We start from the raw sequence: 15,256 nt of genomic DNA, 5'->3' as shown, positions 1-15,256 counted from the left end.
ATACATAGTACAAAGAATGGGACGAATTATTAACACCTAGAAGTTACCGATGAGGGTCACATTTCAGCGTGCACCTTCCACTCCCCAGACACCGTGGTCGCGATGCTGTCCAATATGGCAGCCTGATCACCGTCGCCAGCAGCGAAATATCGGGAAACCACGATGAAGACAACAAAGTCTGAATTGGCTGTCGAGTGCTATCAATCTTGCTCGTCCGCACTGCAAAAGATTGATTACCTATATGGTAGGCAGACAGACAGGCAGACTAGTGAACCTGGAACATCGTTGCGACAAAACGGAAGAGCAACATTTGGTTAACCTGATTGAAGAGGGACTTTACACCAGGAGCAGGACCAGTACACATTGTGCTTGAGCTTGTAGCAGGAGAAACATTTCTCTGCCCATGGCTAATGTTGTTGTAGCTGATGTCTGTGACTGTGAGCAGCAAAGAGGTTGAGACGCCTCCCTTGGGTCTTGCTCCTGGTGGTGGTGGAGGGAGCGTGGTGGAAGTGCAGCATCCCGGTGTCGGGGCTCCGGCGGGGCGACAGGCAGTGGACGCTGCTGCTGCGGCCGAGCCAGTAGAACCTCCGGAGCAGGGAGTCGCCGCGGCGTCGGCGGGCGGCGCTATGTACATGCGCGTGTAGTGAGTCCGGCGACGACACCTCTGAGCCGAGGCCGCCGGCGGACGAGGACACGGAGTGGCTGCCCCCGTTGATCCGGACCGCGGTGCCGCCCTACGGCCGGGCGCTCGCCCCGACGTCCGTCTCCCTCCATGAGTGCGACGAGAGGGATCTGTTGAGGAAGCCTGTCACTTGGTTGGGCGCCCGGCGGGTGCGGTCCCACCATGGCCTAAGCGAGCCCTTGCCGGAGCTGGAGCCGGAGTGGAGGACGAGCGCGGAGGCCGAGGCAGGGGCGACGGCAGCGGCGGAGGTTGAGGCGGAGGCGGAGGCGGAGTCGTTGGCGTCCCAGGACTGGCGGGAGGGGAGCCAGGAGGCAGGGTCGTGGCCGTGCTCGCAGCAGACGATCCACTCGCAGGACTGGCGGAGGGAGCGCTTCCGCTGCAACGGCGGCGGTGGCGGGTCGGCCTGCGAATCTTGGTCTCTGGGGTCGTGGGGCGGGGGCCGGTCCTGCTGGTCGTGGAGCTGGAAGAGCCGGAGCAACGTGGTCCTGCCCTCGGCCGGTCGAGGAGGAGGAGGAGGAGGAGGTGGGGGAGAGGCGACGGGCTGGGCGAGTAGGCGGGGGTGAGCAGGGGAGAGGAGGCCGCGGGCGGGGCGAGCACGCGACGGGCGGGGAGGGGAGAGGAGTCAGGGTTGGTGCGATTTCGGAACGCTTCGCGAAGAGAACGTGGGGCTTCGCGATGTTAACGAAGGGTTAACTAAAGATTTCACTATCGATGATTTAAAACCTTGATCATTTAATTAGATGTTTCAGATTAGAAGTTGGATCTGTCTTCTCGTGCTTTTAATAGTACAGATTAAAATTTTCGTCGGCAGCACTCCAAGCGACGAAAAAAGTACCGAAGGGTGAGAAGGCTAAAGATGCCCTTGTAGTACTCCCTCCGTTCCTAAATATAAGTCTTTTAAGCGATTTCACTAGATGTCTACATACAAAGCAAAATGATTGAATGTATACTTTAAAATATGTCTATATACATCTATACCTAATAATAAAGAGGCTATTGCTTCCGTCGGAAAACCCACTGCGACATTTTTATAAAAAAGCCCGTGTATTTTTTGTTATCCAACCCGCGCTCCTTCATTTATCTGCAACGCAAAAGGAAAAAAACGATTCGCTGTAAAAATTATACCCGTACGCATCGCCTCCTCCCGTCGACCCTAGGCCACCCTGGCCTGTGCCCAGGCCGCCGCCACACCACTCGCCGCCGCGACCGACCTCAACCGCCACCGCTGCCGATCTCAACCCACCCGCCTCCGCGACCGTACCTCTCCCCGCTCACTGCCCCCGTTGCGGCGCTCGAGCGCATCGCGTCGACCCTGGTCCACCCTGGCGTGTGCCCAGGCCGCTGCCACACCACTCGTCGCCGCGGACGACCTCAACCACCACTGTTGTCGATCTCAACCCACCCGCCTCCGCGGCCGTACCTCTGCCCGCTTGCTGCCCCCGTTTCGGCGCTCGAGCACAGCTTCTGGATCAAATCAACGCGACAGCTACAGTGACTGGGATGATGCGTTTGCTCGATGCAGAACGGCGGCGGCGCGGCGGAGCGAAGTACTTGCAGATGAAGGCTGGCCTCCATGGCTCACACGGGGAACTCCGAGGTTATGGCGCGACAACGACGACTCCTTATGGCCAGATAGAGGCGCCTAACCCTTGCTCCCCTCATCGTATCCCCTCCTCCAACAGGAACTCATCATCTGGTGAGATCCCCTCCCCATGCCTCCAACCGTGTGCCAAGCACCGGCAAGAAATTTTGTTTTGTAGGGATTTGTTTGCTGATGAATGAATGTATTGAATGTAAGATTGTATTGTTGTAGAGACAAAGAATGAAACACCACCTTCAGTTTGTCATCTGATCCCACATTCTTCATCCCATGAGTGAGTAAAATAAGATAACAGTCCATTGATCAATTCACGTAGTCTCTTTGTTTTGCTTTGCTTGTTCCGTTCAATTTCTCATCATGATGGAATTAACAATGGATGGGTTGATTTCTCAACAAAATAGGATATGACTGACTACATTAGTTAGTTAGCTTATTATTTTAATAAATTAAAATGATTATAAAAAGATTAAAAGCGTGTGGTATTTTTTTCTCCCGTTGCAACGCACGGACCCTTTTGCTAGTCCGTATGTAGTTCGTTAGTGAAATATCTAAAAAAAAACTCATATTTAGGAACAGAGGAAGTAATTCACAAAAACGAGAACCTTCATGCAAAAATTTGATCTGTAGTACTTGTCCCTCAAACGGATGTACTTCCTCCATACCGCAATATTCGTTGTTGGGTAACGTAAGTACTTAGTTATACAGGTTGTCGCTGGGTAACGACAAGTATACAGAGGGAGTATGTAGTTCTGCTAAAAAAGAAAAGAAAAGAAGGAGTATGTAGCATTGAAATACATATTCGAGCGGGAGTGTTATTTCACGGGACGGGTGTATGTAGCGCACTGAAATATATATTCGAGCGGGAGTATTATTTCACTCTGAAACTGGATTGTGTGGCAATCCATGGCGTGTGTAGCAACTTCAGTTGGCCTCGAACCCTTCGATGTTGCCGCTCTCCCGCCGTGCCCGGCCGCTGCTCCTCGTCCGGCCCATACCGACGGCTTCACCGTCGCCCATCGCCTCGAACACCCGCCTCACCATGCTCTCGACGGCGTCCACCTGCAGGAGCTCCCTCCTCCCGCCGGCCACCGCCTTCTCGTTCGCCTTCACGAACCCAGCGTACGCGCCGCGCACGGCCTTGGTCACCGCGGCCTTGATCTGCGCCCGGAGGTCGCCGTCCGGGATCTTGTACTCTGCCCCGTGCTTCCTCACCCTCTCCTCCATCACGCCCGCGAACGCCGCCGCCTTCTCCCGTGCCTCGTCCGGCGTCCACGCCTTGCCGCCGCTACCGCCGAGGAGCCGGACGAGCGGGCTCCAGGCCGCGTCCTGGTACTCCCACGCCGCCTCCTCGGCTGAGGTCTTGTACCGCCGCTTCATGGGCTCCTCGCCGATCAGCTTCGACAGGTCGCTCCCTCGGGTGCGCATGTATATGTACCAGTACGCGTTCATCGCCATGACGTGCCCCGCCACCGCGTCCGCGCACACCTTGCGCGCCGCCTCCACGTGCCGGTGCAGCGCCTCCAGCACGTTCGACGCCGCCTCCGCAAGCGCCGCGCGGCCTCCGCCGCCCTCCGTCTCGCCCCCGTCCTCATCGCCGCCGCCCCCGCGCTCGCGCTCCGCTCGCAGCGCGGTGTCCATGAGCCCGCGGTAGTCGTCGGACGCGAGGCATTTCAGGTAGTTCACGGCGTAGCGGACGATCTTGGGCACGTGCACGGCGTCGGTCCCGGCGCCGGCGCCGGCGATGTAGTGCGTCTCAACACGGAGGCCGAACTCGTAGAACACGCCGGCCGCAGCGCGCGCGAGGGCGCGCTCCACCTCGCTCGCTCGCTCGCGGATAGCGACTAGCGTTGCCGACTCGCCTGAGAAGAGCGCGTCGAGGCGCTCCCTCTCCCGTGCCACCGCGTCGAACATGTCGAGCAGCTTGAACAGCCTCTGCGGCTCCCGCTCGGCCGTGACCACGCCGTCGGCGAAGCGGAAGAACGCGGCCACGATGCGCGCGGCGATCTTGGCGAAACACTCGGGCCAGACCGCCGGCGGGAGGTGCGCGAGCACCCGCGCGCACAGACGGCGCTCCGCCGTGAGCACCGAGGCGATGGCCACGTGGAAGTGCGGGCTCCACAGCGCCATGGACGACTCCAGCGCCTCCCACTCCATGCCGTCGATGGCCTCCGCCGTGTAAGCCTTGAGGTACGCCGGGTCCAGCCGCATCATCGCCTTGGCCGCTCTCCTGTACCTCGCCTTGACGTAGATGTCGACGCAGATGTCCAGGCAGTCGTTGCCGGCCAGCGTCTTGGCCATCCTGGCGGCGGCATCCACCTCGTCGTCCGTGCCGAGTTCATACTCGTCCGTGTCGCCCACGGCGCCGGCATCGTCCGCAGGCGCGGCGTGCTTGAGCCTGAGCAGGACCGCCTCGAAGAGATCCTGGAGGCCGAGCAGCGCCTCATCCAGCGGGCCCTCGAAGCGCATCGCCTCCGCCTCCGTCTCGTACACGGCGCGCAGCGCGGAGGCTGCCTCGGTGAGCCGCCGCACCCGGCCGCGGCCGGCGGCTTTAGTGGTGGTACGGCCAAGGAACCCGACCGCCTCCTCGACCCTCCGGACGGCCTCGTCCCCTCGCGCCACCACGTCCTCGATGGCGTCGCGCATCTGGTCCACGCGGTCGACGAAGGCGACGGCGCTCTCGGTGTCGGCCGGGTTCTCCGGGAGCTGCGCGGCCTCCTCGGCGAGGGAGGACACCCGGCGCAAAGCCGCGAGGAGTGGCTCGGCGGGGGCGACGGCGCGGTCGATGCGGGCGCGCAGTGCGCGCGCCGCGACGGCCTTGGACTGGAGGTTGGAGGAGGATGGCGAAGAGGCGCTGGACAGGAGGTCAGTGAGGCGGTCGCCGGCCTCGTCGATGGCAGCTTCCGCCTGGGCAGCGTCAGAGAGCACCGAGACGATGGCGGCTCGCGAGGCACGAAGCTTTGCAAGGACGGCGTCGTCCATGTCAGCGCCGGACACGGCCGCGGTCACCGGGACGGTGGTGGGGCACATGGCCGGCCGGCCGGCTTGTAAGTACGTGCAGGCGTGCGTATTTGGTACGTGCTGCACCATTGCTTGCGCCAAGTATTATATGCCCACCAGGAGAAAGCTGGACCGCGTGATCGCGGATGGACGGTCAGAGCAAGGCCTAAGTCTTCTTGGCCTTTTTGTGCTGTGGAGTGTGGCCAAATGGCCGTCTTTGGAGATCGCTCCTTCTCGTGTCTCACTCCTCACAAGCGGCACGATGCATCAGACAACAATCATATTGTCATTGCATGACCTTCGTGGCATTCCTCTCCTGATAACAAAATGTTTTGCCAAGTCTCAATCAACTGGAAAATCCTTACGTCTCGGTTTATTCATTCGGAACATGCAATCTCAGTTTAGTGAAAGAGCAAGCTGCACTTCTATACCTAGAGAATTAAGAAAATCTCGGTCGATTCATACATATAAACTAGCCATGAAAGACCAACACTGTGCCGAAGCGGATGAAAAATAAAAAAAAGGAAATAAAAGCAATATTGATCCTCATCCAGCAATTGCAGCCGTGAAAAGTAATGTACGCGTATATATAGAATGATAGGAAAATTTAAGATGGCTATAGACTCAACGGGCCTCAGAAAGATTAAGTGTAAAAATCGTAGATACACTTGGTCCAATGAACGGGAAGACCCAACAATGCTTAGCATTGACGAGTTCTTCTGCAACACCGAATGGGCTCGCTATTCCCCTCGTACCTCCTGCACGCGACTTCGACCTCCTTCTCAGATCACTGCCCCCTCCTCCTCGCGGCTTCAAGGGTGCCGTTCCGGCCGGCTAGGTTTAGAATTGAACCTTTCTGGCTGAAGTTCCCGCGGTTTCAATCAACGGTCCTACGAGCGTGGCAAAGATCGGTGGCCTCCACATGTGCGTTCAAACACATTGACACTAAAATGTGTCGGGTAGCTAGGGACCTGAAGATTTGGACAAAAAGTTCCTGCAGCGAAACTAAGCTGCAATTGCAGCTGGCCACTGTGACCGTCCTTTGTTTCGACGTGGCTCAGGAGACCAGGCTCCTCTCTCCGGCAGAGCACCACCTCCAAAAACTTCTGAAAACCAGGATAATGTGGCTGGCGGCCATCGAGGGAGCACATAGACGACATGCCTCCCGCATAACATGGCTTTGGGTCGGGGACGCCAAGACGGCCTTCTTCTAGGCTAAGATCAATTCCAGGCGGCAGAAGAACTTCACACACTTGCTTCACACGCATACTTCCATTGTCACCAGCCACAATGAAAAAGCTTCGGCCTTCCATGCGCACTTCTCCTCTACTATAGGAAGTAGGGCGCACACGAGCAAAAGCATCAACTGGGATGCTTTAGAGTTGCCATATCTCCAGGCAGGCGGATTGGACAACCCGTTCACGGAGGAAGAAGTCTGGAACGCGATCTGCAATTCCGCACAGGAAAAATCACCAGGCGTGACGGATTCAATGGATCCTTTCTCAAATGCTGCCGGGATACCATCAAATTATACATCATGACAGTGTTTGATCAGTTCTACCGCCAGGCCGGAGGGGACTTCGCAAGGCTCAATGGAGCCTCCGTGGTTCTACTTCCCAAGAAAAACGAGGCGAAGACAGTACATGATTTCAGGCCTATCAGCCTGATTCATTCGATCGCGAAGCTAATCTCCAAGGTGCTTTCCCTTAGGCTAGGAGCCGTAATCCACCAGCTAATTTCTCCCTTGCAGTCGGCCTTCCAGCACATCAAATGCATCCACGACAGCTACCTCTATGTGCAGAACACAGTTCGCTCACTTCAGTGTTGGAAGGTCCCAACCATGCTGATGAAAGTAGACATAACAAAAGCTTTTGACATGGTATCATGGGAATACCTCCTAGAGTTGATGCAACAACTAGGATTTAGCGCTAGATGGAGGGACTAGGTGGCATTCCTTCTATCATCTGGATCCTCGACTGTTCTGCTGAAGGAGTTGCAGGTGAAAAGATTCTTCATAGACGCGGCCTGAGGCAGGGATACCCCCTCTCCTCCTTTTTCTTCATCATCACCATAGACCCGCTGCACCACTTGCTCTCTGCTGCCACGGAGTTAGGAGCTCCGCAACCCATCCCAGGCAGCAATAGACTACTTCGCTTTAGTCTATACGCCAACGATGCAGTCATCTTTGTTACACCACATCGATAGCATATCACTTTACTCATGCGCATCCTCGGTAAAGCATCGGGTCCTAGAATCAACCTTGACAAATCTTTAGTGTCTCCAATCATATGCGAGGACATAGACCTCCATGAGGTGTTGGGAAACTTCGGCGGAGGTTTGGCTCCGTTCCCCATTAGATACCTAGGCTTGCGAGTGTACCTTGGTCGACTACGTCTAGTGCACCTCAGTTCGTCAGAGATAGGATCAAAGCTCGGTTAGCCGGATGGAAGGGGCACCTCTTGCACATCGCAGGCCGCAGGGCACTTGTGCGATGCATGCTCTCGGCCATGAAAACCTTTGCCATGATGGTGCTACCGCTTCCGAGCAAACTGTTGAAGGAGCTGAACAAATGCAGGCGTCGTTTCCTCTGGAGCAGAAACGATGAGCTTTCAGGGGTGGGATGCAAGGTCAACTGGAACACGGTTTTCTCCCCAACAGAGCTTGGGGGCGTGGGGATCCCGGATCTTCACAAGTTCGGCACGACCCTTAGATTGCGATGGCTCTGAATGCCATGGCATCACCCGGACCGACCATGGGTGGGCATGGAGGTGCCTTGCAACAACAGCGACATGGCTCTGTTCGCCGTCGGAACGTCCGTCACCATCGAGGATGGTTGTTCGGCATCCTTCTGGCACTCCTCTTGGTTGGGTCAGACACCCCTTGTGCTGCAGTTTCCGGAGCTTTTCAAGCACTCGAGAAGAAAGCAAAGGACAGTTCGGGAGGCTCTTACGGACGAAGCCTAGATTAGGGACCTCGTGCATGGCAACAATCACCACATTGTCCAAGGCTGCATCTACCTTCATAGGCTACTAGAAGGGATAGACGTTCAGCTGTAGGAGGGCACACCGGATCACATACTCTAGCGCAGGGAAATATGTGGGCATTACTCTCCAAGATTAGCGTACTCCATGCAGTTCCAAGGAAGGGTATTCCTGCTTCCACAATCTCATATGGAAGGCGTGGGCGTCGGGTACGGTGAAGATGTTGTCTTGGCTTATGTTCCAAGAAAGGTTGTGGTGCAATGACATGTTACAGCGGAGGGGTTGGCCCAATGAATACTTCTGTCAGCTATGTGCCCGTAATCTAGAATCTAGCAAGCACCTTGAAAAGGACGTGGATGTCGCCTAGAGGGGGGAGGGGTGAATAGGCGCTTTAAAATAGTTAAGGTTTAGGCTTGAACAAATGCGGAATAAAACTAATCGTTTAATATGTCAAGCACAAAACCTACAAACAACTAGGCTCACCTATGTGCACCAACAACTTATGCTAAGCAAGATAAACAATTAAGTGATAGCAAGATATATTACAATAAAGAATATGTCTATCACAAAGTAAAGTGCATAAGTAAAGGGTTCGGGTAAGAGATAACCGAGGCACGGGGAGACGGTGATGTATCCCGAAGTTCACACCCTTGCGGATGCTAATCTCCGTTAGAGCGGTGTGGAGGCACAATGCTCCCCAAGATGCCACGAAGGCCACCGTAATCTCCTCACGCCCTCGCACAATGCAAGATGCCGTGATTCCACTAAGGGACCCTTGAGGGCGGTCACCGAACCCGTACAAATGGCAACCCTTGGGGGCGGTCACCGAACCCGTACACGTGGCAACCCTTGGGGGCGGTTACCGGTACCCGTACAAATTGCTCGGGGCAATCTCCACAACCTAATTGGAGACCCCGACGCTTCCCGGAGCTTCACACCACACTGATTGAGCTCCGAGACACCACCAAGCTTCTAGGACGCCAAAGCATCCATGAAGAACAATATCAAGGGTACTAAGTACCAAAGGTAGTAAGCTTCTCAACTTCTCACTTCCACGTATCACCGTGGAGAACTCAAACCGATGCAACTAATGCAATGGCAAGAACACACGAAGTGGTCAAGTCCCTCACACTCAAATCCCTCCACAACAACAAAAGCTATGGAGAAATACGAGAGGAAGAACAAGGAGCTCACAAAGAACTCCAAGATCAAGATCCAAGGGGTTCCCCTCACATAGAGGAGAAAGTGATTGGTGGAGATGTGGATCTAGATCTCCTCTCTCTTTTCCCTCAAGAACAAGCAAGAATCATTGGAGGGATAGAGAGTAATCAAGCTCTAAGAATGTCAACAATGGAGATAGAACAAGAGCTCAACGGATGGATAAATCCAAGGGGGAAGAAGACCCCCTTTATATAGTGGGGGAAGGAATCAGACCGTTACCCCCATTTTCTGCCCGAGCTCCAGCGGTACTACCGCTGGCTGTAGCGGTACTACCGCTGGCACTCCAGCGGTACTACCGCCAGCTAGCGGTACTAACGCTAGCACTCCAGCGGTACTACCGCTGGCCCCAGCGGTACTACCGCTGGGCCCCTGGTAGTGCAACGGCACTACCACCGCCAAGAAAGTCTTCACAAAAAGGTCCGTCCACGAACAACCGCTAGGCAGGCGGTACTAAGCTCCTGGAGCGGTACTACCGCTGACCAGGGGCGGTACTACCGCCATCCAGCGGTACTACCGCTAGGGCCAGCGGTACTACCGCCAACTCCAGCGGTACTACCGCTAGGTCCAGCGGTACTACCGCTCGCCACTGAAACAGCCATAACTTTCGCATACGAGCTCCGAATCGAGCAAACCCAAGCTTTTTGGATTCAGGACGACAAGGGCTATCCAAACAGCAAATGGAAATCTTAAGACCATGCGGATATGAAAATGCCAATGATATAGAGATGTGAGATCTCTTATGAATGAAGAACCGGCAAAAACTCCAACATCGAAAACATCATAGTAGATGCATATGGACTCCGTTTTCGATGAACTCGAGCTTGTCACGAAGATGACCATAAGCTCTAAAACTCACAGAGAGAAACACCAAACAAGAACCAAGAAGTATGATGCAAGGATGCAAATGGTTTGAGCTCTCAACGAACGATACGATCAAGCTACTCACTTGAGAGCCCCCTTGATAGAACAACAATCTATCCTAACCAGAAAACCTATCATGGGCAAACCTATACCTTGCACCTCGTCCTCTTGAGCTAGATGATGATGATCTTGGCTTCCTCAAGATGGACCACCTTTCTTGATTGTGTTGGCTTGATGAAGACTAGTTGATTGCTCCCCCATACTCACTATGGGTGAGCCACTCTTCAGCATATCTTCACAAGTCCATTGCCACCACAATGGACGGCAAGCTTCAAGCATGCTATCTTCGTGCTGATCCACTTGAACTTGCACATCGCAATCTTGATGACGATCACAACTTGACGTCATACTCCATGGGTTGTATGAGATCCTCCCTTTGACGCAAGCCCATGGAAACACACCTAACCCCCACATAGAACTCTCACGAAGACCATGGGTTAGTACACAAACACGTAATGGACAATGCTTACCATACCATGGGATCACTTGATCCCTCTCGGTACATCTTGTACGCTTTGTGTGTTGATCATCTTGATTTACTCTTTGTCTGAGATCTTGATCAACCATTGATGATGATCACAACTTGACGTCATACTCCATGGGTTGTATAAGATCTTCCCTTTGACGCAAGCCCATGTAAACACACCTAACCCCCACATAGAACTCTCACGAAGACCATGGGTTAGTACACAAACACGTAATGGACAATGCTTACCATACCATGGGATCACTTGATCCCTCTCGGTACATCTTGTACGCTTTGTGTGTTGATCATCTTGATTTACTCTTTGTCTGAGATCTTGATCAACCATGTGTCTCTATGACCATTCTTTGGATAATACCTTGAATACCATCTTGGTCATCATATAAACTCCTTGAACCCAACAGATGGACTTCAAGAAGTGCCTATGGACAAATCCATACCATGGGATCACTTGATCCCTCTCGGTACATCTTGTACGCTTTGTGTGTTGATCATCTTGATTTACTCTTTGTCTGAGATCTTGATCAACCATGTGTCTTTATGACCATTCTTTGGATAATACCTTGAATACCATCTTGGTCATCATATAAACTCCTTGAACCCAACAGATGGACTTCAAGAAGTGCCTATGGACAAATCCTATAAATGTAACTTAAGGCAACCATTAGTCCATAGGAATTGTCATCAAGTACCAAAACCACATATGGAGATATATGCTCCAACACACCTTTTCTGGACTTGCCCGACATCGCAAGAGGTATGGAACAAGATCAGTCAATGGGAAGGATGTGCCACTCTCAAACCAAAGGCGGAATGGGAGCATATAATAGCCACGAACATTGCACTAAAATCTCGGGAAGTAACTGTCGGCAAATGGAAGAAGGGAACCAACACAATGAGAATTCTTGCATGCTGGGTGATTTAGGAGGAGCGCAATCAGTGCATCTTCTAGAAAAAGCACCAAGCATCAGAGACATCATCGCAAGGATAGCAAACAACATGGAGCAATGGAGGTTAGCAGGAGCTAGATGCATTGAGAGCCCCTTCGGGGAACCTCAGTGAGATATCAGCTAGTCTCTGTTTTCTTTTCCTTCTTTTTCTTTTGCTTTTTGGGATGTTTGATCGGCATGTGGTGAAACAACCCTCAATCCTAGGATCTTCACACGACCTTGTCTTTCCCATTGCTTCCTTTTATCAATGACATCTCCAGCAAGGCTAGAACTTTCAAAAAAAAAGTACGCGTATATGATATGTCCCAAATGTATCTATAATTTCTGCTTGTTCCATGATCTTTTGGGTGACATAGCTATATGTTTTGCTACACTTTTATATCATTTTAGACATATCTGGACTAACCTACTAACTCAGTGCACCCAGTGCCAGTTTCTGTCTACTGATGTCTATTTTGCAAGGGCTTTTACCCATTTTTCGAAGCCCGAAAAATTCCAGGAAAAATATATAAAAAATCAGCGTAACGGAAGCTTTCGGATCACCGAAGATGGGCCAGAGAGGGGCCACGGGCCGTCCAGGCGACCTCCTGGCGCGGCCTACCCCCTGGCCGCGCCAGCAGGCCGCCTGGGTGGGCCCCACCTCCTCTGGTGCCCTATTTTGGCTCCTATTTTTACCCTTGTGGAAACAACGCTGATTCTGAAACCCTTTTTCCATAAGCAATTCCGATCTCCATCGCCTTTGCCAACAAGTTTCGGGGGACCAGAATTCCTATGCCGGCACCCTGCCGGGACGGGGAAGTGCCCTCGGATTCATCTCCATCGACGTTGCTTCCTCCCTCCATGAAGCGGGAGTGGTTCCTCCTCGGTGCTGAGGTCTTCTACAGTAGCTATTGTTGGAATTATGCCCTAGAGGCAATAATAAATATAGTTATTATTATAATTCCTGTATCAAGATAATCGTTTATTATCCATGCTATAATTGTATTGAATGAAGACTCATTTACATGTGTGGATACATAGACAAAACACTGTCCCTAGCAAGCCTCTAGTTGGCTAGCCAGTTGATCAACGATAGTCAGTGTCTTCTGATTATGAACAAGGTGTTGTTGCTTGATAACTCGATCACATCATTAGGAGAATCACGTGATGGACTAGACCCAAACTAATAGACATAGCATGTTGATCGTGTCATTTTATTGCTACTGTTTTTCTGCGTGTCAAGTATTTATTCCTATGACCATGAGATCATATAACTTACTAACACCGGAGGAATACTTTGTGTGTATCAAATGTCGCAACGTAACTGGGTGACTATAAAGATGCTCTACAGGTATCTCCGAAGGTGTTCGTTAAGTTAGCATGGATCGAGACTGGGATTTGTCACTCCGTGTGACGGAGAGGTATCTCGGGGCCCACTCGGTAATACAACATCACACACAAGCCTTGCAAGCAATGTGACTTAGTGTAAGTTGCGGGATCTTGTATTACGGAACGAGTAAAGAGACTTGCCGGTAAACGAGATTGAAATAGGTATACGGATAGTGACGATCGAATCTCGGGCAAGTAACATACCGAAGGACAAAGGGAATGACATACGGGATTATATGAATCCTTGGCACTGAGGTTCAAACGATAAGATCTTCGTAGAATATGTAGGATCCAATATGGGCATCCAGGTCCCGCTATTGGATATTGGCCGAGGAGTCTCTCGGGTCATGTCTGCATAGTTCTCGAACCCGCAGGGTCTGCACACTTAAGGTTCGACGTTGTTTTATGCGTATTTGAGTTATATGGTTGGTTACCGAATGTTGTTCGGAGTCCCGGATGAGATCACGGACGTCACGAGGGTTTCCGGAATGGTCCGGAAACGAAGATTGATATATAGGATGACCTCATTTGATTACCGGAAGGTTTTCGGAGTTACCGGGAATGTACCGGGAATGACGAATGGGTTCCGGGAGTTCACCGGGGGGGGGGGGGCACCCACCCCGGGGAAGCCCATAGGTGTTGGGGGTGCCGCACCAGCCCTTAGTGGGCTGGTGGGACAGCCCAAAAGAGGCCTATGCGCATCGGGAAGAAAATCAAAGAGGAAAAGGAAAAAAAAGGAGGTGGGAAAGGGAAGAAGGACTCCACCTTCCAAACCAAGTAGGACTCGGTTTGGGAGGGGAATCCTTCCCCCCTTGGCTCGGCCGACCCCTTGGGGGTTCTTGGACCCCAAGGCAAGGCTCCCCCTCCCTCTCCTATATATAGTGGGGTTTTAGGGCTGATTTGACACAACTTTTGCCACGGCAGCCCGACCACATACCTCCACGGTTTTTCCTCTAGATCGCGTTTCTGCGGAGCTCGGGCGGAGCCCTGCTGAGATTAGATCACCACCAACCTCCGGAGCGCCGTCACGCTGCCGGAGAACTCTTCTACCTCTCCATCTCTCTTGCTGGATCAAGAAGGCCGAGATCATCGTCGAGCTGTACGTGTGCTGAACGCGGAGGTGCCGTCCGTTCGGGGGACTGATCGCGGGACGGTTCGCGGGGCGGATCGAGGGACGTGAGGACGTTCCACTACATCAACCGCGTTCACTAACGCTTCTGCTGTACGATCTACAAGGGTACGTAGATCACACATCCCCTCTCGTAGATGGACATCACCATGATAGGTCTTCGTGCGCGTAGGAAATTTTTTGTTTCCCATGCGACGTTCCCCAACAGTGGCATCATGAGCTAGGTTCATGCGTAGATGTCTTCTCGAGTAGAACACAAAAGTTTTTGTGGGCGGTGATGTGCGTTTGCTGCCCTCCTTAGTCTTTTCTTGATTCCGCGGTATTGTTGGATCGAAGCGGCTCGGACCGACATTACTCGTACGCTTACGAGAGACTGGTTTCATCGCTACGAGTAACTCCGTTGCTCAAAGATGACTGGCGGGTGTTAGTTTCTCCAACTTTAGTTGAATCGGATTTGACCGAGGAGGTCCTTGGATGAGGTTAAATAGCAACTCATATATCTCCGTTGTGGTGTTTGCGTAAGTAAGATGCGATCCTACTAGATACCCATGGTCACCACGTAAAACATGCAACAACAAAATTAGAGGACGTCTAACTTATTTTTGCAGGGTATGCTTGTGATGTGATATGGCCAACGATGTGATGTGATATATTGGATGTATGAGATGATCATGTTGTAATAGAAAATATCGACTTGCACGTCGATGGTACGGCAACCGGCAGGAGCCATAGGGTTGTCTTTATAACTAACGTTTGTGCTTGCAGATGCATTTACTATTTTGCTAGGATGTAGCTTTAGTAGTGATAGCATGAGTAGCACGACAACCCCGATGGCGACACGTTGATGGAGATCATGGTGTGGCGCCGGTGACAAGAAGATCGTACCGGTGCTTTGGTGATGGAGATCAAGAAGCACGTGATGA

The 15,256-nt window shown here is 52.6% G+C and overlaps 1 protein-coding gene and 1 pseudogene across 1 annotated transcript; both read right to left on the bottom strand.

Moving 5' to 3' along the window:
- Nucleotides 1-407: 407 nt before the first annotated feature.
- Nucleotides 408-2,257, bottom strand: LOC123408592 (annotated as a pseudogene).
- A 655-nt stretch (nt 2,258-2,912) lies between these two features.
- On the bottom strand, nt 2,913-4,748 carry LOC123412835 (exocyst complex component EXO70I-like). The gene has a single exon (XM_045105780.1). It carries the CDS (start codon nt 4,746-4,748, stop codon nt 3,204-3,206), a length of 1,545 nt encoding a protein of 514 aa, XP_044961715.1. The 3' UTR covers nt 2,913-3,203.
- Between the last annotated feature and the right edge of the window lie 10,508 nt (nt 4,749-15,256).

Source organism: Hordeum vulgare, chromosome 7H (assembly GCF_904849725.1).
Source record: "Hordeum vulgare subsp. vulgare chromosome 7H, MorexV3_pseudomolecules_assembly, whole genome shotgun sequence".
Taxonomy (NCBI): Eukaryota; Viridiplantae; Streptophyta; class Magnoliopsida; order Poales; family Poaceae; genus Hordeum; species Hordeum vulgare.
Note: the sequence above shows the minus strand (reverse complement) of the source record. Positions and strands in the feature narration are given on the sequence as shown.

Bases quoted from the DNA above. Each gene is read 5' to 3' on its own strand.
- LOC123412835 (XM_045105780.1), bottom strand. From the start codon at position 4,748: ATGCGCTTCGAGGGCCCGCTGGATGAGGCGCTGCTCGGCCTCCAGGAT.